This window comes from Pan troglodytes, chromosome 2, assembly GCF_028858775.2.
Source record: "Pan troglodytes isolate AG18354 chromosome 2, NHGRI_mPanTro3-v2.0_pri, whole genome shotgun sequence".
Taxonomy (NCBI): Eukaryota; Metazoa; Chordata; class Mammalia; order Primates; family Hominidae; genus Pan; species Pan troglodytes.
This window is the reverse complement of record NC_086015.1, coordinates 199,462,251-199,485,105: the sequence shown is the minus strand read 5'-3', so window position 1 is coordinate 199,485,105 and position 22,855 is coordinate 199,462,251. Positions and strand designations below refer to the sequence as shown.

Genomic DNA, 22,855 nt, shown 5'->3' with positions numbered 1-22,855 from the left:
GTGCTTGCTTTGGCAACACATATACTAAAATTGGGACAATACAGATTAGTTTAACGTGGTTCCCGTGCAAGGATGACACGAAAATTAATGAAGAGTTCCAATTTTATTTTTAAAAATGGAACTGTGATAGCCAGTCATAACGATCCCTTCTCATGTATGTGCATCAGGGGTTTCCTCAGTAATCGTTTGTTTTCATCACTGGAAGTAAAATCTCTGTGCAGAGACTGTGTTGCATGAATTATGCATTGCATGAATTAATTCATTCATCAAGTCATTCTTGAGCTTCTACCATGTTCCAAGCTCTGTGTGAGGCTCAGAATATACAGAGCAGAGTAAGAGTTAGTCCCTGCCTGCAAGGACCTCACAGCAGTGGAGTAAGAAGTGAGTCACACTCCAGTGGGAAGTGGGCAAAGATTTCCTAAGCAGACACAAAAATATTGACCGTAAAAGAAGATGCATAAATGGAGCTTAATTAAAATCAGTACTTTCTCTTCAAGTAAGGCTAGGCGGGGTGGCTCACGCCTGTAATCCCAGCACTTTGGGAAGCCGAGGCGGGTGGATCACGAGGTCAGGAAATTGAGACCATCCTGGCCAACATGGTGAAACCCTGTCTCTACTAAAAATACAAAAATTAGCTGAGCGTGGCAGCCCATGCCTGTAATCCCAGCTATTCGGCAGGCTGAGGCAGGAGAATCTCTTGAACCCGGGAGATGGTGGTTGCAGTGAGCCAAGATCGTCGTGGCACTGCACTCTAGCCTGGCAACAGAGCTAGACTCTGTCTCAAAAAATAAAATAAAATAAAATAAGACATAATAAAGAGAGTAAAAAGTCAAACCACAAACTGGGGGAAAACATTCACAATAAATTTACCTGATAAAGGTCTCATACCTGGAATTATAATGAACCAGAAAACAGAAAAAAAGATAACCCATAACAAATGGGCAAAAACCATGGACGGGAACTTCTCAAAGAGGATCTTCAAATGGCTAATACGTATATGAAAAGGTGCTTACTCATCAAGGAGATGCAAATTCAAACACAAGGAGATTACACTAAACACCCACCACAATGCCTAAAATTAAAAATGTTTGTGAGAATGTGTAGAAACTGGAACTGTCACACACTGCTGGTGGGTGTGTAAATTAGGACTACTTTCGGAATCTGTTTGGCAATATCTGCCAAAATTAAATATTCACCTGCCCTATGATAGCAATCCTACTCCTAAGAATATTCCCTGGAAAAATTAATGCATAGTTCCTTCAAAAGACATGCAGAAGAATATTCATAGCAGCATTATTTATAACAGGCAAAAGTTGAAAATATAAATGTCCATTAAGAGTAGAAAAAGTTGTAATATCCAATGTAATAATACTCAGCAATAAAAGAAGAATAAATTACATGATGGATGAATCTTACATATAGAATATTGAGTGAAGAAAGCCACACACAAAAGCCATACTGGGCTGGGTGCGGTGGCGCACGCTTGTAATCCAGCACTTTGGGAGGCCGAGGCAGGAGGATCACTTGAGCCTAGGAGTTGGAGACCAGACTGGGCTACATGGCGAGACCCCATCTGTACACGAAATTAAAAAATCAGCTGGCGTGGTGGCGCTTGCCTGTGGTCCCAGCTACTCAGGAGGCTGAAGTGTGAGGATCACTTGAGCCTGTGAAGGCAAAAGGCTGCAGTGAGTCATGATTGTGCCACTGCACTCCCGCCTGGATGACACAGCAAAACCTTTTTTTTTTTTTTTTTTAAAAAAAAGAAAACTATTTGATTCCATTTATGTGAAATTCAAGAACAACTAAAACCTAATCAATTATTATAAGAGCCAAAATGAAAGTTAACACTGGGGACAAGGGATACGAATGACAGGCGACACAATGAAACCTCTGGGTATTTGGAATGTCCTGTATCTTGATTTCTGTGCTGGTTCACCAGGGTATACATGTAAAAATTCATCAGATTTTAACATTAAGATTTGTGCACTTTAGGCTGGGCGTGCTGGCTCACACCTGTAATCCCAGCACTTTGGGAGGCGGAGGCGGGTGGATCGCCTGAGGTCGGGAGTTTGAGACCAGCCTGACCAACATGGAGAAACGGTGTTTCTCCTAAAAATACAAAATTAGCCAGGCGTGGTGGCACGTGCCTGTAATCCCAGCTACTCGGGAGGCTGAGGCAGGAGAATTGCTTGAAGCCAGGAGGCAGAGGTTGCAGTGAGCTGAGATTGTGCCACTGCACTCCAGCCTGGGAACAAGAGTGAAACTCCGTCTCAAAAAAAAAAAAAAAAGAAAAGATTTGTGCACTTTACTGTATATATTATCTAGATGTTTAAAATGCAATGGGAGCATAGAGAAAGAAGTACCTAACTCGGAGTAAAGAAATCCTGGCAGACTTCACTGGGAATGTTTGAACTGAATCTTGAATAGGAGCTTGTCCATAGAGGGTCACGGATCTCCCACACAGAGAGCACCACAAAATCCTCAGCAATTTGGTGAGAGTATGGTACAAGATGATAGTGGCCTGGGGCTTGAACAAAACAAGAGGCTGAGTGCGGTGGCTCACACCTGTAATCTCAGCACTTTGGGAGGCTGAGGCGAACACCTGAGGTCAGCAGTTCGAGACCAGCCTGGCCAAAATGGCAAAACCCCGTCTCTATTAAAAATACAAAGATTAGCCGGGCATGGTGGCAGGTGCCTGTAATCCCAGCTACTCAGGAGGCTGAGGTGGGAGGATTGCTTGAGTGTGGGAGGCGGAGGTTGCAGTGAGCCGAGATCATGCCACTGCACTCCAGCCTGGGTGACAGAGTGAGACCCTGTCTCAAAAAAAAAAAAAAAAAAAAAAGTTAGACGTCTAGTACAGGAACCATGCAACACATCGAGTCAGCCAAGGGCAAGGTAAGGAGAGTGATGAGGAAAAAGGGGTGGCTGCCCTGCTCGGTGCTGTTCTGCCAAAGAGCCGAAATTCTTCGCGGGGTGGCAGATGAGGACAGGAACAGCTGGGGTGTGGCAAGTGTTGCTGCCTGGGGAGAGCGGAGGGTGAGGTGTTTCTCACGGGTGCATCCAGTGACTCATCAGGACAGCGGAGCTCATGAGGCCATGTCTCCCGTTTCCTGCCTTAGAATCACATGAAAATGAGCAGAGGGTGGGTCATCAGGACAGGGCTCTCCGGGGAGCGGAAGTGCCTTCAATGCAGGCCTGTGGGCAGGGGCGTGGGGGCGCGCACACACACACGCCTGGGTGACCTCTACGTATATACAGAGCCTCCCTGGCCCTCCTGGAAAGAGTCCTGGGAAGACAACCTTCAGGTCCAGCCCTGGAGCTGCAGGAGTGGAGCCCCACTCTGAAGACGCAGCCTTTCTCCAGGTTCTGTCTCTCCCATTCTGATTCTTGACACCAGATGCAGGTAAGCAGAGATGAAAGGGTGAGGTGACGGCCAGGGAACAGCCTAGCCTCACAGATGAGAGTGCACGCTTCAACTCCAGTGAGCCTGGCTCTGCAGCTTGGCGTCTGTGTGACTTTGCGCCATTCACTTACCTTCTCCTGTTGCCTCAGTCTGTCAACTTCTGGCCTTTGCACCTAGTATCTCTTCCTGCCGAGTATCTCATTGTCCATCAAGTTTGGGCATGGGCAGCCCTTCCTCCGGGAAGCTTCGTTTTGCTTCTGCCAGATAGGATTAGGTTCCTCCATGTGCTTCCATGACACCTTAAGTTGGATGCCCCTGCCTGGTACTTACTGTTACCAGCTGTGAATCCAGCGAGTCTGCAGCAAACTCAATCCTTGCCTTCTCGGGGGAGAGATTCGGCTGAGGGGCAGAAGTGGGTTTAAGGCAGAGGGAGAGGCTGAAGCAAGTTTTAGAGCAGGAGTGAAGATTTATTAAAAAGTTTTTGAGCAGGAATGAAAGGAAGTAAAGTACACTTGGAAAAGGGCCAAGTGCGTGACTTCAGACACCCAAGTGTGCTCTTAGACCCTTGACTTGGGCCTGCCTGCCGCACAGGCACTTGGGAGGGGCCGCATGCGCAGTGTGTTTACTGAAGTCGTGCGCATGCTCACTTGAGGCGTTTTTCCCTCACCCGCGGAGCAGCACTAGAGGAAGGTCACACACACCAACTAAACTCCGCCATTTTGCTTCTTAGTGTAGATGATTGAGCCCACTCGCCCAATTCCTGAGCTCTTATCAGGAAGCTGCTGATCACCAAGTTCAGGTATTTTCTATCTATTGGGAGACTGTCTTTCCCAATGCTGGCTGTGACCAATATTATTTTAGAAAGACAGCGTAACAACCGCCTGGCCATCACCTGATAGTCACCTGACATTACTGGGGTAGAGGCCCTCTCCCGTCCTGCTCGTGTCTGCTCTATTTCTTACCACACTTCAAGAGTTTTCTGGGCTGGGCGCTGTGGCTCACACCTGTAATCCCAGCACTTTAGGAGGCCAAGGTAGGTGAATCACCTGAGGTCAGGAGTTCAAGACCAGCATGGCTAACCTGGAGAAACCCCATCTCTACTAAAAATACAAAATTAGCCGGGCGTAGTGGTGTGCACCTGTAATCCCAGCTACTCAGGTGTCTGAGGCAGGAGAATCACTTGAACCCAGGAGGCGGAGGTAGCAGTGAGCTGAGGCCGCGCCATTGCACTCCAGCCTGGGCAACAAGAGTGAAACTCTGTCTCAAAAAAAAAACAAAAACAAAAACAAAAAAAGCCAGACTTTTCTGATGGGAACGTTTTCTGTAGAAGAGATCGTCAGGGGGGTTGATGTTGCTGAAGTGTGTAGACGGTGCTTTCTCAGAGGTGCCGTGATTTGAAGGCACTAAATGCATTCCTGCACAACGGCGTCTCCTGGCCCCATGATCTAGAGCACCCGCTTGAAAGGCCAACCACACACCCATCTTTCCTTGGGCCCCCGTCAGACATCTGGGTGGGCAGTGGATTAAAGTTGTGAGTTGTTAACACCCTGGGTGGTTAATTTGCCTCAACACAGAATTACACACTGCAAGCCCCGCACAGCACGATGGGACCGTCTCGGAGGGAGGATGTGCAGACATGCGAGGACATCGCAGCAGTGTGGGCAGGCTGTGAGGGGGGCCGTTCTCCACAGGCGCCCTGCTCCCAGGAGCAGGACAGGTTCCTTGCTGTGACTGAGGAGTCCGGTGGCCTGTCAGCCAGAGGGTTGATGGGGGAAGAGACACCCCATCCCTCCCGATTCCTGACCCCACCCTGCCCCAGTACCCTTGGGCCCCCGGGGTAAGAGTCACTGTTGCTTCATATCCTACGCCCACCCTCCCAGGGCACCCCACCTCTCTCCTACCCCCACCCTCCCAGGGCACCCCTCCGCTCTCCTACCCCCACCCTCCCAGGGCACCCCTCCTCTTTCCTACAGCCCCTCCCCGTGCACCCCTGCTGTGTCCTGCCCTCACCCTCCCCATGCACCCCTTCCCTCTCCTAGCTCCCCCCTCCCCATGCACCCTTCCCCTCTCCTACCCACACCCTCCCAGTGTCCCCCTCCCCTCTCCTACCCCCACCCTCCCAGTGCACCCCTCCTCTTTCCTACACCCCCTCCCCGTGCACACCTGTCCTCTCCTGCCCCCACCCTCCCCATGCACCCCTCCCCTCTCCTACCCACACCCTCACAGTGCCCCCCTCCCCTCTCCTACCCCCACCATCCCAGGGCACCCCTCCCCTCTCCTACCCCCACCCTCCTAGTGCCCCCCTCCCCTCTCCTACCCACATGGTCCCAGTGCACCCCTCCCTTCTCCTACCCACACCCTCCCCGTGCACCCCTCCCCTCTCCTACCCACACCCTCCCTGTGCACCCCTACCCTCTCCTACCCCCACCCTACCAGGGCACCCCTCCCCTCTCCTACCCACACCCTCCCCGAGCACCCCTCCCCTCTCCTACCCACACCCTCCTAGTGCACCCCTCCCCTCTCCTACCCACACCCTCACAGTGCCCCCCTCCCCTCTCCTACCCACACCCTCACAGTGCCCCCCTCCCCTCTCCTACCCACACCCTCCCAGGGCACCCCTCCCCTCTCCTACCCACACCCTCCCAGTGCACCCCTCCCCTCTCCTAACCCCACCCTCCCAGTGCACCCCTCCCTTCTCCTAACCCCACCCTCCTAGTGCACCCCTCCCCTCTCCTACCCCCAACCTCCCAGGGCACTTCTCCTCTCTCCTACCCCCACCCTCCCAGTGCACCCCTCCTCTTTCCTACAACCCCTCCCCAAGCACCCCTGCCCTCTCCTGCCCCCACCCTCCCCATGCACCCTTCCCCTCTGCTACCTCCACCCTCCCCGTGCATCCCTCCCCTCTCCTACCCCCACTCTCCCTGTGCACCCCTCCCCTGTCCTCTGGCCACCCTCCCAGGGCACCTCTCCCCTCTCCAACCCCCACCTTCTCAGGGCATCCCTTCCCTCTCCTACACCCACCCTCCCAGGGCACCCTTCCTCTCTCCTAACCCTACCCTCCTAGTGCACCCCTCCCCTTGTCTTCTTTACCATAAGCTACAGTCTGGCCGGGCTTGGTGGCTCACACCTGTAATTCCAGCACTTTGGGAAACCGAGGCAGGAGGATCACTTGAGACCAGGAGTTCAAGACCAGCCTGGCCAACATGGTGAAACCCTGTCTTTACTAAAAATACAAAAATTAGCCGGGCATGGTGGTGTGCAGCTGTAGTCCCAGCTACTGGGGAGTCTGAGGCAGAACAATCGCTTGAACCGGGGAGGCGGAGGTTGCAGTGAGCTGAGATCGCGCCACTGCACTCCAGCCTGAGCGACAGAGTGAGACTCTGTCTCAAGAAAAAAAAAAATTATTTATCCTGGATCGGGTCTGTTTCTGAGCTCCATCCAGCCTGGGAGACAGAGCAAGACTCCATCTCAAAAAAAAAAAAGAAAAAGAAAAGCAAAGCTACAGTCTTGAAAAATGGAAAACACCCGACTAACCAAGTTTCTAAAACAATTCTGAGTTCCTAAGTCGTAAAACTGTTTTTAAAAGGATATGTTGAAGATGAAATATAGGATAGTAGTTCCTAGGAAGGAATCCAGAAAGAAGGCAGGATTGGAGAGGGCACACCTGAGTGTCAGTGATGTGATGGGTAATGACGTATGTTTGACATTGGTTGTGTTTACATGGGTGTTAATTATCTCACACAAGTTACAAATCTATTTTACACATTATGTTTAATTCTTTTTTAATGCAATTTTTTTTTTTGAGACGGAGTCTCGATCTGTGGTCCAGGCTGGAGTGCAGTGGTGCGATCTTGGCTCACTGCAACCTCTGCCTCCCAGGTTCAAGTGATTCTTCTGCCTCAGCCTCCTGAGTAGCTGGGATTACAGGCGCACACCACCATTCCCAGCTAAGTTTTGTATTTTTAGTAGCGATGAGGTTTCGCCAGGTTGGCCAGGCTGTCTTGAACTCCTGACCTCAAGTGATCCACCCGCCTCGGCCTCCCACAGTGCTGGGATTATAGGCGTGAACTACTGCGCCTGGCCTTTAATGCAAATTTTAAAAATATAATTTCAACTTTTATTTTAGATCCGGGGATACATATGCAGGTTTGTTCCGTGTCTATTGTGTGATGTTGAGGTTAGGGTATGAGTGATTCCCGTCACTCAGGTAGTGAGCATGGTACCTACAGATAGTTTTTCAGCCCTGGCCCTCCCCCAGTGTTTAATTCTTCATGCTGTGAAATGTTTCATTATTTATGTGTGATGTAAAGTAATCCCCCCTTAACTGAAGCTTTGCTTTCCAAAGTTTTAGCTATCTGTGGTCAACTGCAGTTCAAAAAACTTACATAAAATATTTTCAATGAGAAAGACCACATTCACATAACTTTCATTACAGTATGTTGTTATAACTGTTCTATTTCATTATTATTGTTGCGAACTTCTTACTATGCCTGATTTATAAATTAAACTTTATTACAGATATGTATGTATAGGAAAAAGCATAGTACAGACAGTCCTCTACTTATGGTGGTTTGACTTCTAAGTTTCCAACTTTACGACAGGTTTCTAGGGACCTAACTCCATCATCAGTTAACTCCTTACCCTTTATGATGGGATTACGGTTTCTACTGAATACTCATTGCTTTTGCACCATCACAAAGTCAAAAGTAAATTGGGACCGGGCGTGGTGGCTTACGCCTGTAATCCCAACATTTTGGGAGGTGGAGGTGAGAGGATCACTTGAGGCCAGGAGTTTGAGATCAGCTTGGGCAACATAGTGAGACCCTGTCTCTATAGAACTAAAACATTAGCCAGGTATGGTGGCGCATGCCTGCGGTCTCAGCTATCCGAGAGACTGAGGTGGGAGGATCACTTGAGCCCAGATCCGGGCTGCAGTGAACAATGATTGTGCTACTGCACTCCAGCCTGGGTGACAGAGCAAGACCCTGTCTCAAAAAAAAAAAAAAAAAAAAATTGTAAGTTGAACCATTGTGAGTCAGGGACAGTCTACTGTGTTGCCAGCATTAAATGCCTTTTGAACTTAGGATATTTTGACTTACAACGGGTTTATAGAAGTTCGACCCCATCATAAGTGGAGAAGCATCTGAATATACAGAGTTTGGTATGATCTGTGGTTTCAGGTATCCGCTGAAGCTCTTGGAACATATCCCCTGCAGATATGGGGGACTATTGTGTGTGTGTGTGTACGTACACACATATATACACACATTGTACATTATATGTATATGATATATATGTGTGTGTGCATATATATAGAGCCTCTGATCCATATCTTATATATATATATATTTTTCTTCCCTTCCCCTTCCTCTTTCCTTCCTTCCTTTCCTTTCTTCCTTCCTCCCTCCCTCCCTCCCTCCCTCTCTCCCTCCTCTCTCCCTCCTCTCTCTCTCTCTCTTTTGCTCTGTCACCCAGGCTGGAGTGCAGTGGCGTGATCTGGGCTCACTGCCACCTCTGCCTCTCGGGCTCAAGCGATTCTCCTGCCTCAAGCTCCTGAGTAGCTTGGATTACAGGCGCACACCACCACGCTGTTAATTTTTTTTTTTTTGAGACCGAATCTCACTCTCTTGCCCAGGCTGGAGTGCACTGGCGTGATCTCAGCCCCCCAGGTTCACGCCATTCTACTGCCTCAGCCTCCTGAGTAGCTGGGACCACAGGCACCCGCCACCACGCCCAGCTAATTTTTTTGTATTTTTAGTAGAGACGGGGTTTCACCATGTTGGCCAGGTTGGTCGGAAACTCCTGACCTCGTGATCCACCCACCTCAGCCTCCCAAAGTGCTGGGGTTACAGGCGTGAGCCACCGTGCCCGGCCTCTATACACATATTTTCTGATTAGGTGCAAAGCAGTGTGTTATAGGCGTGTCAAGAGCCTCAAGGGGCCAAGTGCAGTGGCTCACGCCTGTCATCCCAGCACTTTAGGTGTCTGAGGTGGGAGGGCCCTTGAGCCAAGGAGTTTGAGACCAGCCTGGGCCACATAAGGAGACCTCACCTCTATTACATTTTTTTTTCTTCTGAGACGGAGTTTCACTCTTGTTGTCCAGGCTGGAGTGCAGTGGCGTAATCTCGGCTCACTGCAACCTCCACCTCCCGGGTTCAAGTGATTCTCCTGCCTCAGCCTTCCGAGTAGCTGGGATTACAGGCATGCGCCACCACGCCCAGCTAGTTTTGTATTTTTAGTAGAGATGGGGTTTCGTCATGATGGCCAGGCTGGTCTTGAACTCCTGACCTCAGGTGATCTGCCGGCTTTGGCCTCCCAAAGTGCTGGGATTACAGGTGTGAGCCACTGCACCCGGCTAAAAATAATTTTTTTTCAATAAAAAATAAATTAAATAAATAAATAAATAAATAAATAAATACATAGCTAGCCTTAAGGGGAGACAGACGTGTAACTGAACTGCACAGTGGGAACAGGCCACTTCCTGGGGATGTCATGACGCTGACTTTTTTCAGATCCACATTGACATGAGTCTGCCCAAATATTACTAGTCCTATTTTAATTCATATATATATATATATTTATTTATTTTTTTTTAGATAGATAGAGCTTCACTCTTGTTTCCTGGGCTGGAGTGCAATGGCACGATCTCTGCTCACTGCAATCTCTGCCTCCTGGGCTCAAGCGATTCTGCTGCCTCAGCCACCCGAGTAGCTGGGATTACAGGTGCCTGCCACCACGTCCAGCAAATTTTTTGTATTTTTTAATAGAGACACGGTTTCACCATGTTGACCAGGCTTATCTCAAACTCCTGACATCAGGCGATCCACCTGCCTTGGCCTCCCAAAGTGCTGGGATTACAGGTGTAAGTCACCGGGCCCGGCCTTAATTCATATTTTTCTAAAAAACAAGAAGTTCACATATCAATGAAAATATAAAAGAGAGGAACATAAGGAGTGGAAGAGGCATTTTATAATTTATCTAGATATGACATTTTAATTGTAATTAGCTTTATTGATATATAGTTAAAATTCAATAAAATTCACCTATTTTAAGTGCAAAGTTTAACGAGTTTTGTCAATACGTACAGTTATGTATTCACCAACAGAATCTAGACACAGAATGCTTCCACCCCTTCAGAAAGCTTCCCATGCCCCATACTAATCCTCTTTCCCATTCTCAGCCCATGGCAACTGCTCATCTGCTCTCCGTTAAAAGTTTTGCCTTTTCTAGAATTTCGTATATATAGAACATGTGAGTCGTCTTTTGTTTCTGGCTTCTTCCACTTAACACAATGCTTTTGAGATTCATCCATGTTATGTGTAGCAGAAATTTACGCATTTTATTACCTAATAGAACTCATTTGTATGGATAACACAATTTGTCTTGATTCACCTATTGATTACTGATAAGTATTTGAGTAATCACAAATTTTTTAATTGATTTTTTATTGTGGTAAAGTAACATCAGATTTGTCATTTTAACCATTTTAAAGCGTACAATTCAGTGACATTAATTACATTTGCAATGATGTGCAACCATTACCATTATCTATTTCCAAAACTTTTCTTCACCCCAAACAGAAAGTCTGTAACCCTTAAACCGTGGGCAGTGGCCCAGATCTGGTCATAGCTACTCTGGAGGCACTGGCTGGAGGATCATTTGAGTCCAGGAGTTGAAGACCAGCTGGGGTAACATAGTGAGACTGCATCTCTAAAAAAACCCCAAAACCACCGCGCGCGGTGGGAGGCCGAGGCGGGCAGATCACCTGAGGTCAGGAGTTCAAGACCAGCCTGGCCAACATAGTGAAACCCTGTCTCTACTAAAAATACAAAAATTAGCCAGGCGTGGTGGCACATGCCTGTAGTCCCAGCTACTTGGGAGGCTGAGGCAGGAGAACTGCTTGAGCCCAGGAGGCAGAGGTTGCAGTGAGCTGAGATTGCACCACTGCACTCCAGCCTGGCTGACAGAGCAAGACTCTGTCTCAAAAAAAAACAAAACAACACAAAACAAAACCTGAAAACCTCTGTAACCATTAAACAATAACTCCCCATTCTCTCCTCCCTCCCCACAGTCCCTGATAACCTCCAGTCTACTTTCTTTCTCTATAAAGTTGTTATTTTGAATATTTCATATAAGTGGAATCATACAATATTTGTCCTTTAGTGTCTGGCTTATTTCTTTTAGCATGATTTTTTTTTTTAGATGGAGTCGCTTGCTCTTGTCGCCCAGGCTGAAGTGCAGTGGCGCGATCTCAGCTCACTGCAGCCTCTGCCTCCTGGGTTCAAGCGATTTTCCTGCCTCAGCCTCCGAGTAGCTGGGATTATAGGCAAGCACCCAGCTGACATTTAAATTTTTAAGCAGTCTGATTAATCATGTTTTGTGGATTGTACTTTTTGCATTTTAGTAAGAAACCTTTATCTAACCCAAGGTCCCAGTGTTTTTCTCCTTTGTTTTATTCTAGAAATTTTATAAAGCTTTTAGACCCATGCTCCATTTCAAGTGAATTTTTGAATATGTTGTGAAGTAATAGTGAAGGCAGTTTTGTTTTGCATGTGCATTGTTCCGGCACCATTTGTGGAAGAGACTTTTTCCCGCTGAATTGTCATCTTCTTAAAAAATCATTTATTGGCCGGGCGCGGTGGCTCATGCCTGTAATCCCAGCACTTTGGGAGCCCGAGACAGGCGGATCACGAGGTCAGGAGATCAAGACCGTCCTGGCTAACACGGTGAAACCCCGTCTCTACTAAAAATACAAAAAATTAGCTGGGCATGGTGGCGGGCACCTGTAATCCCAGCTACTTGGGAGGCTGAGGCAGGAGAATCGCTTGAACCTGGGAGGCAGAGGTTGCAGTGAGCTGAGATCGCGCCACTGCACTCCCGCCTGAGCAACAGAGCGAGACTCCGTCTCAAGAAAAAAAAAAAAATCATTTTTCCTGGACCGGGTCTGTTTCTGAGCTCCAGCCTGTTCCAGTAGTCCATATGTGTTTCCTTACGCGTGGCTTCAGTGTCTTCAATTACTGTAGCTTTGTAAGTCTTGAAATCACATGGCGTAAGTTCTCCAGCTTTGTTTGTTTTTCAGAATTGCTTTGGCTAATCTTCACAATTGCTTTGAATTTCCATATAAATTTAGATACAGTTTGTCAATTTCTATAACAAAACTCTCCTAGGATTTTGACTGATATTGCTTTAAATCTTTGCATCAATTTAGGGAGAACATGTTAACTATTTTGAGTCTTCTGGTTCAGGAACATGGTATATGTCTCCATTTATTTAGGTCTCCAATAATTTTCTCAGCAATGCTTTGCAATTCTTACTATATAGGTCTTGCAAATATTTTGTTAAATTCATCCATATGTATTATATTTTTATGCTATTGTAAATGATATATTTTAATTTCAATCCTCAATTTGTCATTGCTTGTATATAGAAATACAATAGAATTTTTGTATATTAATCTTTTATTCTATGACCTTGCTAAACTCATCTGTTAATTCTAATAATCTTTAGGATTTTCTGCATAATGTGATCACATTATCTGTGAATAATAACAATGTTACTTTTTTTTTTTTTTAAGATGGAGTCTTGCTGTGTCACCCAGGCTGGAGTGCAGTGGCATGATCTCAGCTCACTGCAACCTCTGCCTCCCGGGTTCAAGCAATTCTCCTGCCTCAGTCTCCCCAGTAGCTGGGATTACAGGCGCCCACCACCGTGCCCAGCTAATTTTTGTATTTTTAGTAGAGACGGGGTTTCACCATGTTGGCCAGGCTGGTCTTGAACTCCTGACCTCGTGATCCGCCCGCCTCAGCCTCCCAAAGTGCTGGGATTACAGGCCTGAGCCACCATGCCTGGCGGACAATATTACTTCTTTCTTTCCTATCTGTATGGCTTTTGCTTCCTTTTATTTTCGTATTGCACTGGCTAGGACCAGTACAACGTTGAATAGAAGTGGAGACAATGGACATCATGAAGACACCTTTAAACATTTCTTTTTGTCAGAAATAATCACTGGCTGTAATAGAGGCATAAACAAAATATGATGGAATGCAAACTATGTATGTGTGAACAGGGGTTAGCAGAAAAGGAAACAATTAAATCCTAGTCACTGGGGAAGATTCCTAAGGAGCAGAGTTTTTAAGCAGGTTGCTTGGCTCTCATTGGTCTGACCCTGGAAGGTGGCGGTTTCTGTAGTCTGTTTCCCTCACCCATGATATGCTGCTGGAGTTCCCTTCCCCATCCCCCCACAGCAGAGCTGCCGCGACTCCCTTTCTATCTGTTCCAGGATGGTGTCCTCTCCCTGCACGCCGGCAAGCTCACGGACTTGCTCCCGTATCCTGGGACTGAGCCTTGGGACTGCAGCCCTGTTTGCTGCTGGGGCCAACGTGGCACTCCTCCTTCCTAACTGGGATGTCACCTACCTGTTGAGGGGCCTCCTTGGCAGGCATGCCATGCTGGGAACTGGGCTCTGGGGAGGAGGCCTCATGGTAAGTGTCCGGGGTTCCCTGAACGTGAACTCTCAAAGAGGCCCCGGCGGGGAGCAGGAAGGTGGCATGGGAAGAGTGTTTTGATTCCTTGCAGAAAAGTTTATTCTAACAAGCTGATCTTGGGTCTGTAGAAGCTCTAAGAGACAGGAAGCCTAGCTTGGGACCAGGCAGGTCGGGTGTGAAAGTTAACATCCACAGCGTTAGATCAGGCTCGTCATACAAATGTGGGTCCCCAGAGTCAGAGTCAACAGGACGACTGCGTTCATGTGAGCTGCCAGCCACTCTAACAGCTGTGGGCAGCACCTAGAAACAGCCGGCAAAGTCGATTTCCCCATCTCAACATTCTTCTCTCTCCTGCAGGTACTCACTGCAGCTATCCTCATCTCCTTGATGGGCTGGAGATACGGCTGCTTCAGTAAGAGTGGGCTCTGTCGAAGCGTAAGCACCAGATTCCACTCTTCTAACACCCAGAATGTCTCCACCTCTATTACTCTAGAGGCAGGGTGGTAAAGAGGCAATTTTGGTCTTGGGGCCTGAAGTCAGGTCCTCACTGTAACCCTCAGTAACGCTAAGTTCTTGGGCAAGTTGCTTCATCTTTCCAGTTTCAGGCTTTCATCTGTAAAATGGGAGCTGATCAAGTCAAGGGAGTAGTGCTTAGTGAAGCCCAGACGTCTGTACCAGTGTGAGGACCCAGACGTCTGTACCAGTGTGAGAAACTGTTACTCTCTTAGGGTATTGGACAATATGGACATGAGTTATGACACTGTAATCATGTGTCATTGATGGAAATTTTCCTAGTTATTTTAACTAATATTTTCTTAGAACAGGAAAGTTTTCCAGAGATCATCTAATCACTAGATTCTAATCTAACCCCTCCATTTTACAGATAAACTGAGGCCCAGAATAAATTTCTACCTTATTAATTACAGCAGCAACTGTATAAACTTGAAAGATCTCAGTATATGTGTGTGTAACAAACACACACACACACTCGTTCTCAGACATGAATCTGTGGCCTTATGGTAACTCCACAGCCTGCTCTGATATCTGCAGCCCACACGTTGGGAAGCCCACTGACTCAGTTACATGTTAAAAAATCAAATATAGGCCAGGCGCGGTGGCTCACGCCTGTAATCCCAGCACTTTGGGAGGCCAAGATGGGCGGATCACCTGAGGTCAGGAGTTTGAGACCAGCCTGGCCAACATGGTGAAACCCCGTCTCTACCAAAAATTCAAAAATTAGCTGGGCGTGGTGGTGGGCGCCTGTAATCCCAGCAACTCAGGAGGCTGAGGCAGGAAAATCTCTTGAACCCGGGAGGCGGAGCTTGCAGTGAGCCGAGATGGCGCCACTGCACTCCAGCCTGGGCGACAGAGCGAGACTCTGTTTCAAAATAAATAAATAAATAAGTACATAGATAAATAAATAAACACTTGCACATTTCATTCACTGTCCTCATTCTGGTTTTCCCCGAGGCACGTAGTTCTGACACTTGAATGTGCATGAGAATCACCTGGAGGGCTTTTGCCGGAACACGGATTGCTGGGCTCCCTCCCCAGTTTCTGATTCAGGATGGGGGGGAAGTTTTGCATTTCTAACAGGTTCTCAGGTGATGTGATGCGGCTGGGCAGGGACCTCATTTTGGGAACCACTGCCCTAGGCTTACTGATTCATCTTGAATCCTTTAACTCAGAGTCAAAACTTACTATGCACCTTTGTCTGATCCCTCCCCAACTCCAAACCAGCTTGACCAGTGGGAGAATGACTCCATGACTCTGCAGAAAAACGCTATGTAGGTGTTATTCACATTTTTAAAATAGGCATTTTTGGGGGAGGGAGAAAAAAAATCTAGAACCCTAAGAAAGAATCCAATATGGGCCGGGCACGGTGGCTCATGCCTGTAATCCCAGCACTTTGGGAGGCTGAAGCAGGTGGATCACAAGGTCAGGAGATTGAGACTGGCATGACCAACCCAGTGAAACCCCATTTCTACTAAAAATACAAAAATTAGCTGGGTGTGGTGGTGCACGCTTGTAGTCCCAGCTACTTGGGAGGCTGAGGCAGGAGAATCGCTTGAACTCAGAGGCAGAGGTTGCAGTGAGCTGAGATCGTGCCACTGCACTCCAGCCTGGGCGACAGAGTGAGACTCTGTCTCAAAAAGAAAGAGAGAGAGAGAAAGAAGGAAGGAAGGGAAGGAAGGAAGGAACGAGAAAGAAGCCAATGTAGAAGCAGGCTAGAAACCTGTCAAGGAAGGAAACCCAGTTATTTTCTGGGAGGGCAGTGGGAGCACAGACTGATGGCCAAGAAAGCTCTCAGCTGGAGAAACACAGCGACAGAAGTGGAGTCATTTCAGAGCTTGGCTGCAGCTTCTCTCTCGCTGTTTCTCTCCCTTCTTTCCCTCCCTCCCACTTCTCTCCTTCCCTTCTTTCCTGCTTCTTTCTTTCCTTCCTTCCCTCCCTTCCTTTTTTTTATCCTTGATTTGAAATAGAGAAGAATCAGAGTTGGGAACCTGGAACTTTTGAAAATGCAGCTTTTCCTTAGAAGAGTCAGTGGTGGGCCTGTGGTAGCTTCCTCTTTAGCTCAGAGGCTGAATGGCTGTAATGTGCAAAAGGTTTGTGATGCCAAGCTGCTGAGCAGCTCAGGCGGAGTCAGGGAGATCCGGGGCCTGCGATTCTGCTTCTTGGTCCTTTCTCTCCTAGAAACCCCTCACGGCCTCCCCAACATGGGTTATGCTTCAAAGGGGGTGCCATGGACAGAATTCTCCCCCATGACAGGACGGAAGAACACCGAGACCAGAGAAGTCAGACCTGTGCAGACCGCCCCACAGACTCCCCAGCCGCGACCCCGTCTTAGCTCAGCGTTTCTCCTCCCTCCGCAGGTGCTTACTGCTCTGTTGTCAGGTGGCCTGGCTTTACTTGGAGCCCTGATTTGCTTTGTCACTTCTGGAGTTGCTCTGAAAGATGGTCCTTTTTGCATGTTTGATGTTTCATCCTTCAATCAGACACAAGCTTGGAAATATGGTTACCCATTCAAAGACCTGCATAGTAGGTAAATGGGTGGAGGCTTGGGCTTGGTCTTTTCAGACAGAGAGAGAGACAAAAAGACACACAGACGAACTGCAAGCTCCTTTGGGTCACACATCCTAGCATCTTGCTCCTCTGATACTCAGAAAATTGCAAATGGAGCAGTAACGGTCACCCTCATGAGCCCAGTCCCATGACCCGGTCAGGGGAGACCCCAGTTTTCTACTGGGGTTGCCTGTTTGGCTTTCCTTACTTATCGCCTGACCCCTGGTCTCCTTATTTTTTGGGACAGGAATTATCTGTATGACCGTTCGCTCTGGAACTCCATCTGCCTGGAGCCCTCTGCAGCTGTTGTCTGGCACGTGTCCCTCTTCTCCGCCCTTCTGTGCATCAGCCTGCTCCAGCTTCTCCTGGTGGTCGTTCATGTCATCAACAGCCTCCTGGGCCTTTTCTGCAGCCTCTGCGAGAAGTGACAGGCAGAACCTTCACTTGCAAGCATGGGTGTTTTCATCATCGGCTGTCTTGAATCCTTTCTACAAGGAGTGGGTACGAATTATAAACAAACTTCCCCTTTAGGTATACCTGGAGTAATAACGACAACAAAATTCACTGCAGGTCGGTGGAATGATAGAATGCATTTTAAATCACATTGTAAACTTCCAGGTGATCCATGGATAGGATAAATAACTAAGTTATTATAATTGTTTAGGAATTTATAGTCCATAAAATATCCTCCAGCCAGGGTCTCATTTCAGCTTCTTGACAATCCCATAAAGTTGGCCATTTGTTACACATAGAGAAGTTGAGGCTCGCAGAGGGTAACAGGCTGTAAAAGCACACAGTGAAGTTAAGGTGAAGTCAGCACCTGACCCCCTATCTCCCTGTTGTTTTGTTGTTGCTGAGACAGGGTCTTGCTCTGTTCCCCTGTCTGGAGTACAGTGGCACAATCATAGCTTACTGTAACCTACAACCCATGCACTCAAGCGATCCTCCTGCCTTAGCCTCCAAGTAGCTGGGACTACAGGCACACACCACTACACCTGGCTAATTTTTAAATTTTCTGTAGAGAGGGAGTCTCGCTATATTGCCCAGTCTGGTCTTGAACTCCTGACCTCAAGTGATCCTCCCACCTTGGTCTCCCAAAGCGCTGGATTACAGGCATGAGTCACTGTGCCTGGCCCCAACCCCCATCTTCTAAATTCAACTTCTCCAGTTATTGTGGACTAAATAGTGTTTCCTCCAAATCTGTAGGTTGAAGCCCTAACCCCCAATATGACAGTCTTTGGTGGTGGCACTTTTTTTTTTTTTTTTGAGACAGTCTCGCTCTGTCACCCAGGCTGGAGTGCAGTGGCGTGATCTCAGCTCACTGCAACCTCCACCTCCCAGGTTCAAGTGATTCTCCTGCCTCAGCCTCCTGAGTAGCTGGGATTACAGGCATGTGCCACCACACCCAGCTAATTTTTGTATTTTTAGTAGAGACGGGAGTTTCACCATGTTGGCCAGGCTGGTCTCGAACCCCTGGCTGCAAGTAATCCACCCACCTTGGCCTCCAAAAGTGCTGGGATTACAGGTGTGAGCCACCGCGCCTGGCCATGATGGCACCTTTAAATTAATAATTAAGGTTAAATGAGACTGGGCGCAATGGCTCACACCTGTAATCTGAGCACTTTGGGAGGCCAATGTGGGAAGATCACTTGTGACCAGGGGTTTGAGACTAACCTGGGCAACACAGTGAGACCTCGTCTCAAAAACAACAACAACAACAACAAATGATTAAATGAGGCCATAGGGTGGGACCCTAATTAAATAGGACTGGTGTGCTTATAAAAAGAGGAAGAAAGACAGAGCTCTCTACACTGGCTCAAAGAAAAAGGCCCTGTGAGGACCCAGTGAGAAGGCGGCTGTCTGCAAGCGCAGGGGCGAGGCCTCAGGAGATACCAAACCTGCTGGCACCTGGATCTTGGACTTCTAGCCTCCAGCACTGTGAGAAAATCTATTTCAGTTGCTTAAGTGCCCAGTTCATGGTATTCTGCAACAGCAGCCTGGCAGACTAATACACCAGCATTCTCTTCACTAGTGTTCAAGAGTTCAACAAGTAGAGGAGCATCACCTCTGTCCACACAGTTTGGATATCTGTCCTCACCCAAATCTCATGTTGAATTGTGATCCCCAGTGCTAGAGGTGGGGCCTGGCAGAAGGTGTGTGGATCATGAGGCGGATCCCTCACGGCTCAGAGCTGTCTTTGTGATAGGGGGTTCCCGCGAGATCTGGTCATTTAGAAGCGTGTGGCACCTCTGGCCTCTCTCTCGCCTGCTCCTGCTCTCACTATGTGACTCGCCTGCTCCCTCTTCACCTGCTGCCATGAGTAAAAGCTCTCTGAGGCCTCCCCAGAAGCTGACTGATGTGGGTGCTATGCTTCCTGTAACACCTGCAGAACTGTGAGCCAATTAAATCTCTTTTCCTTTTTTATGGAGTCTCGCTCTGTTGCCCAGGCTGGAGTGCAGTGGCATGATCTCGGCTCACTGCAACCTCTGCCTCCCAAGTTCAAGCGATTCTCCTGCCTCAGCCTCCTGAGTGGCTGGGATTACAGGCACCCGCCACCACACCTGGCTATTTTTTTTGTACTTTTAGTAGAGATGGGGTTTCACCATATTGGCCAGGCTGGTCTTGAACTCCTGACCTTGTGACCCACCCACCTCGGCCTCCCAAAGTGCTGGGATTACAGGCGTGAGCCACCCAACCCGACCTCACAGCTGCTTCTCACACGGCACCTAGAAGCAGGGGCCTCCTGCTCTCCCACTGCGGGGTTTTCAGTCAGGTCGGGCTGGGTGGTGAGAAGAGTCAGAGCGGAATGAAGAAGATGCTGGTGGGAGAGTGTGGTATGACAGGCAGGAAGAGGACAAGGCAGGCAGAAGCAGCCTGGGAGGAACCTGGAAGATGGGCACTGGCAAGAAAAGTGGTGGGCGGGCCCCAGAAACGAGTTTGAGAACCCCAGGCTCTGGCCGGGCACGGTGGCTCACACCTGCAATCCCAGCACTTTGGGAGGCCACGGTGGGTGGATCACCAGAAGTCAGGAGTTTGAGACCAGCCTGGCCAACATAGTGAAACTTCAGCTCTACAAAAAATACAAAAATTATATGGGCGTGGTGGTGCATGTCGGTAATCCCAGCTATTCAGAGGCTGCAGCAGGAGAATTGCTTGAAACCAGGAGACAGAGGTTGCAATGAGCCGAGATTGCACCACTGAACTCCAGCCTGGGGGACAGAGACTCTGTCTCACAAAAAAAAAAAAAAAAAAAAAAAGAGGCCGGGTGCAGTGGCTCACGCCTGTAATCCCAGCACTTTAGGAGTCCGAGGCAGGCAGATCGTGAGGTCAGAAGTTCACGACCACCCTAGCCAACATGGTGAAACCCCGTCTCTATAAAAAATACAAAAATTAGCCAGGTGTGGTGGTGTGCACCTGTAATCCCAGCTACTCGGGAGGCTGAGGCAGGAGAATTGCTTGAACCCGAGAGGCGGAGGTTGCAGTGAGCCAAGATCATGCCACTGCACTCCAGGCTGGGGGTCAGAGTGAGATTCTGTCTCGGGAAAACAAAAAACCAAAAAAAAACCTCCTGGAAACACAGCACCCCAGGCTCTGTTGGAAGGGAATGTGGGGCCCAGGTGCTGCTCTATCCCCTCCTCAGTCCCCTGGATCCCAGCTTGATTCCTCCACTATTCTGCCTCAGTGAGGAGTTGCTGAAGCACTGGGGGCTTCCAGAACACAGGGGTGCCTCCCTCTCCCAGGCTCAGAGGCACGGTTCTGTCATCTGACAGTCCAACCAGCAGAGCTCGTAGGAGGCAGGTCCCTTCAAACACCACCTCACCCTTTCCTCTCCAGGGCTGCTGGCCTAGCGGGCCTGCCAGGGTGGGGAAGGTGGACACAGAGGCCTGTGGGAGACACAAGGAGGCACAGCTTCTTGAGCAGGCAGGAAGTCTCCAAGTCCAGAGACCACATCCTATTCCTGCATACAACATCCAGGAAGCTTGCCTGGGCTTGTCTCACATTTCCCTCTTGGCTGGTTAGTTTCAGGGTCATGGCTAGGATATGCCTGATATGGAGAAGCTTCTCTTGCTGGGGAAAGGTACTGACACCTCCACACAACTCACGCAGAATTTTTTTTTTTTTTTTGATACAGAGTCTCATGCTGGAGTGCAGTGGTGTGATCTCGGCTCACTGCAAGCTCCGACTCCCTGGTGCAAGCAATTCTCCTGCCTCAGCCTCCCAAGTAGCTGGGATTACAGGCACGTGCCACCACACCCAGCTAATTTTTGTATTTTTAGTAGAGACTGGGTTTCACAACGTTAGCCAGGATGGTCTTGATCTCCTAACCTCATGATCCGCCCGCCTCGGCCTCCCAAAGTGCTGGGATCACAGGTGCGAGTCACCGTGCCCTGCCAACTAATGAAAAGTTTAAAGAATTTATATCTAGTTTTGGATGTTAGGCATGCGCACACAAGTGCATGCACACTCATACACATCATCTCCACAAGCCCCATCCTGGCTCAGCCCTATTCTGATGGGTCAGCAGGACCCCAAGGAGAGAAGGGTCGGTCCTTGGCACTAAGACAGTTCACAGTGGTTAGCTGACTCCTTCTTGCCTCCATTCTTTCAGGAACTGCATATAGTACAGAACATGACAGCGATTCGAAAAACAATATCCCAGCTGGCTGTGATGGCTCATGCCTGTAATCCCAGCACTTTGGAAGGCTGAGGTGGGATAATCACTTGAGCCCAAGAGTTCAATAGTAGCCTGGGCAGCATAGCCAGATCCTATCTCTACAAAAATTAAAAAGATTAGCCACGCGCGGTGGCATTCGCCTGTAGTCCCAGGTACTCCAGAGGCTGAGGTGGGAGGACTGCTTGAGTCCAAGAGGTCGAGGCTGAAGTGAGCGGTGAGTGTGCCACTGCACTCCAGCCTGAGAAACAGAGCAAGACCCTGTCTCAAGTGGGAAAAAAAAAAAAAAAAGGAATCCCTGCCCTTTCAGCCTCTCCTGTAAACAGGGATTACAGGCACGAGCTACCTCATCGGGCCTTAGTTTCTGAAGCTAGCAGAGGCCAAGATACAACAGCCTTCTAAAACAGGACCAGGGACTGGTGCTTATAAGCAGGGAATGCGGCAGAGTACGATGGCTCACGCCTGTCATCCCAGCACTTCGGGAGACCGAGGTGGGTGGATCACCTGAGGTCAGGAGTTGGAGACCAGCCTGGCCAATATGGTGAAACCCCATCTCTAATAAAAATACAAAAAAATTTAGCCGGTCGTGGTGGGGCGCGCCTGTAATCCCAGCTGCTCGGGAGGCTGAGGCAGAATTGCTTGAACCTGGGAGGTGGAGGTTGCAGTGAGCCGAGATCGCGCCTCTGCACTCCAGCCTGAGTGACAGAGCGAGACTTCGTTTAAAAAAATAAATATATATTTTTAAAAGCGGGGAATGCACCCTAAGTCTCTTTCCTTCCTTCCTTTTTTTTTTTTTTTTTTTTTTGAGACGCAGTCTCGCTCTGTCGCCAGGCTGGAGTGCAGTGGCGCGATCTCGGCTCACTGCAACCTCCGCCTCCTGGGTTCAATAGATTATTCTGCCTCAGCCTCCAGAGCAGCTGGGGTTACAGGCACGCATCACCACGCCCGGCTAATTTTTGTATTTTCAGTAGAGATGGGGTTTCACCATGTCGGCCAGGATGGTCTTGAACTCTTCCTGACTCAGGTGATCCGCCCGCCTCGGCCTCCCAAAGTGCTGGGATTACAGGCGTGAGCCCCCGCACCCGGCCGCCGCAATTACTTCTGCACCAGCCTAATACCTCAAGTCCAGGAGCCTCAGGCCCCGCGTCTGTTTCCTCCGACTGCGGCGCGGCTGATACTGCCTAAGGCGGGTGGAAGCTGTCGCGCGTCCGGACGCGACCAGTTCCCGCCCAG

General features: G+C 48.9%; 1 protein-coding gene, 1 long non-coding RNA gene and 1 other non-coding gene across 7 annotated transcripts; 2 read left to right on the top strand and 1 right to left on the bottom strand.

Annotated features, from left to right (window-relative positions):
- Window positions 1–107, top strand: LOC112208774 (U6 spliceosomal RNA). The gene has a single exon (XR_002943344.2). It is a non-coding gene; the product is annotated as a U6 spliceosomal RNA (small nuclear RNA).
- Window positions 108–2,745: 2,638 nt separating this feature from the next.
- TM4SF19 (transmembrane 4 L six family member 19) lies at window positions 2,746–17,481 on the top strand. 5 transcript variants are annotated; one of them, XM_063806483.1, is made up of 4 exons: window positions 2,746–3,403; window positions 13,683–13,884; window positions 16,761–16,930; window positions 17,198–17,378. In XM_063806483.1, exons 2-4 carry the CDS (start codon window positions 13,684–13,686, stop codon window positions 17,376–17,378), a joined length of 552 nt encoding a protein of 183 aa, XP_063662553.1. In that variant the 5' UTR covers window positions 2,746–3,403; window position 13,683. The 5 variants fall into 5 exon arrangements, with proteins under 5 accessions (XP_063662553.1, XP_063662554.1, XP_009445352.1 ...); XM_063806484.1 differs by lacking the exon at window positions 2,746–3,403 and adding an exon at window positions 3,422–4,202; XM_009447077.5 differs by lacking the exon at window positions 2,746–3,403 and adding an exon at window positions 14,245–14,322 and having other exon boundaries at window positions 13,684–13,884; window positions 16,761–16,926; window positions 17,198–17,481.
- Window positions 14,416–22,847, bottom strand: LOC134809514 (uncharacterized). Its single transcript, XR_010155422.1, has 3 exons — window positions 22,741–22,847; window positions 16,769–17,731; window positions 14,416–14,500 (listed from the first exon to the last, which is right to left on the bottom strand). It is a non-coding gene; the product is annotated as an uncharacterized LOC134809514 (long non-coding RNA).
- Window positions 22,848–22,855: the final 8 nt, after the last annotated feature.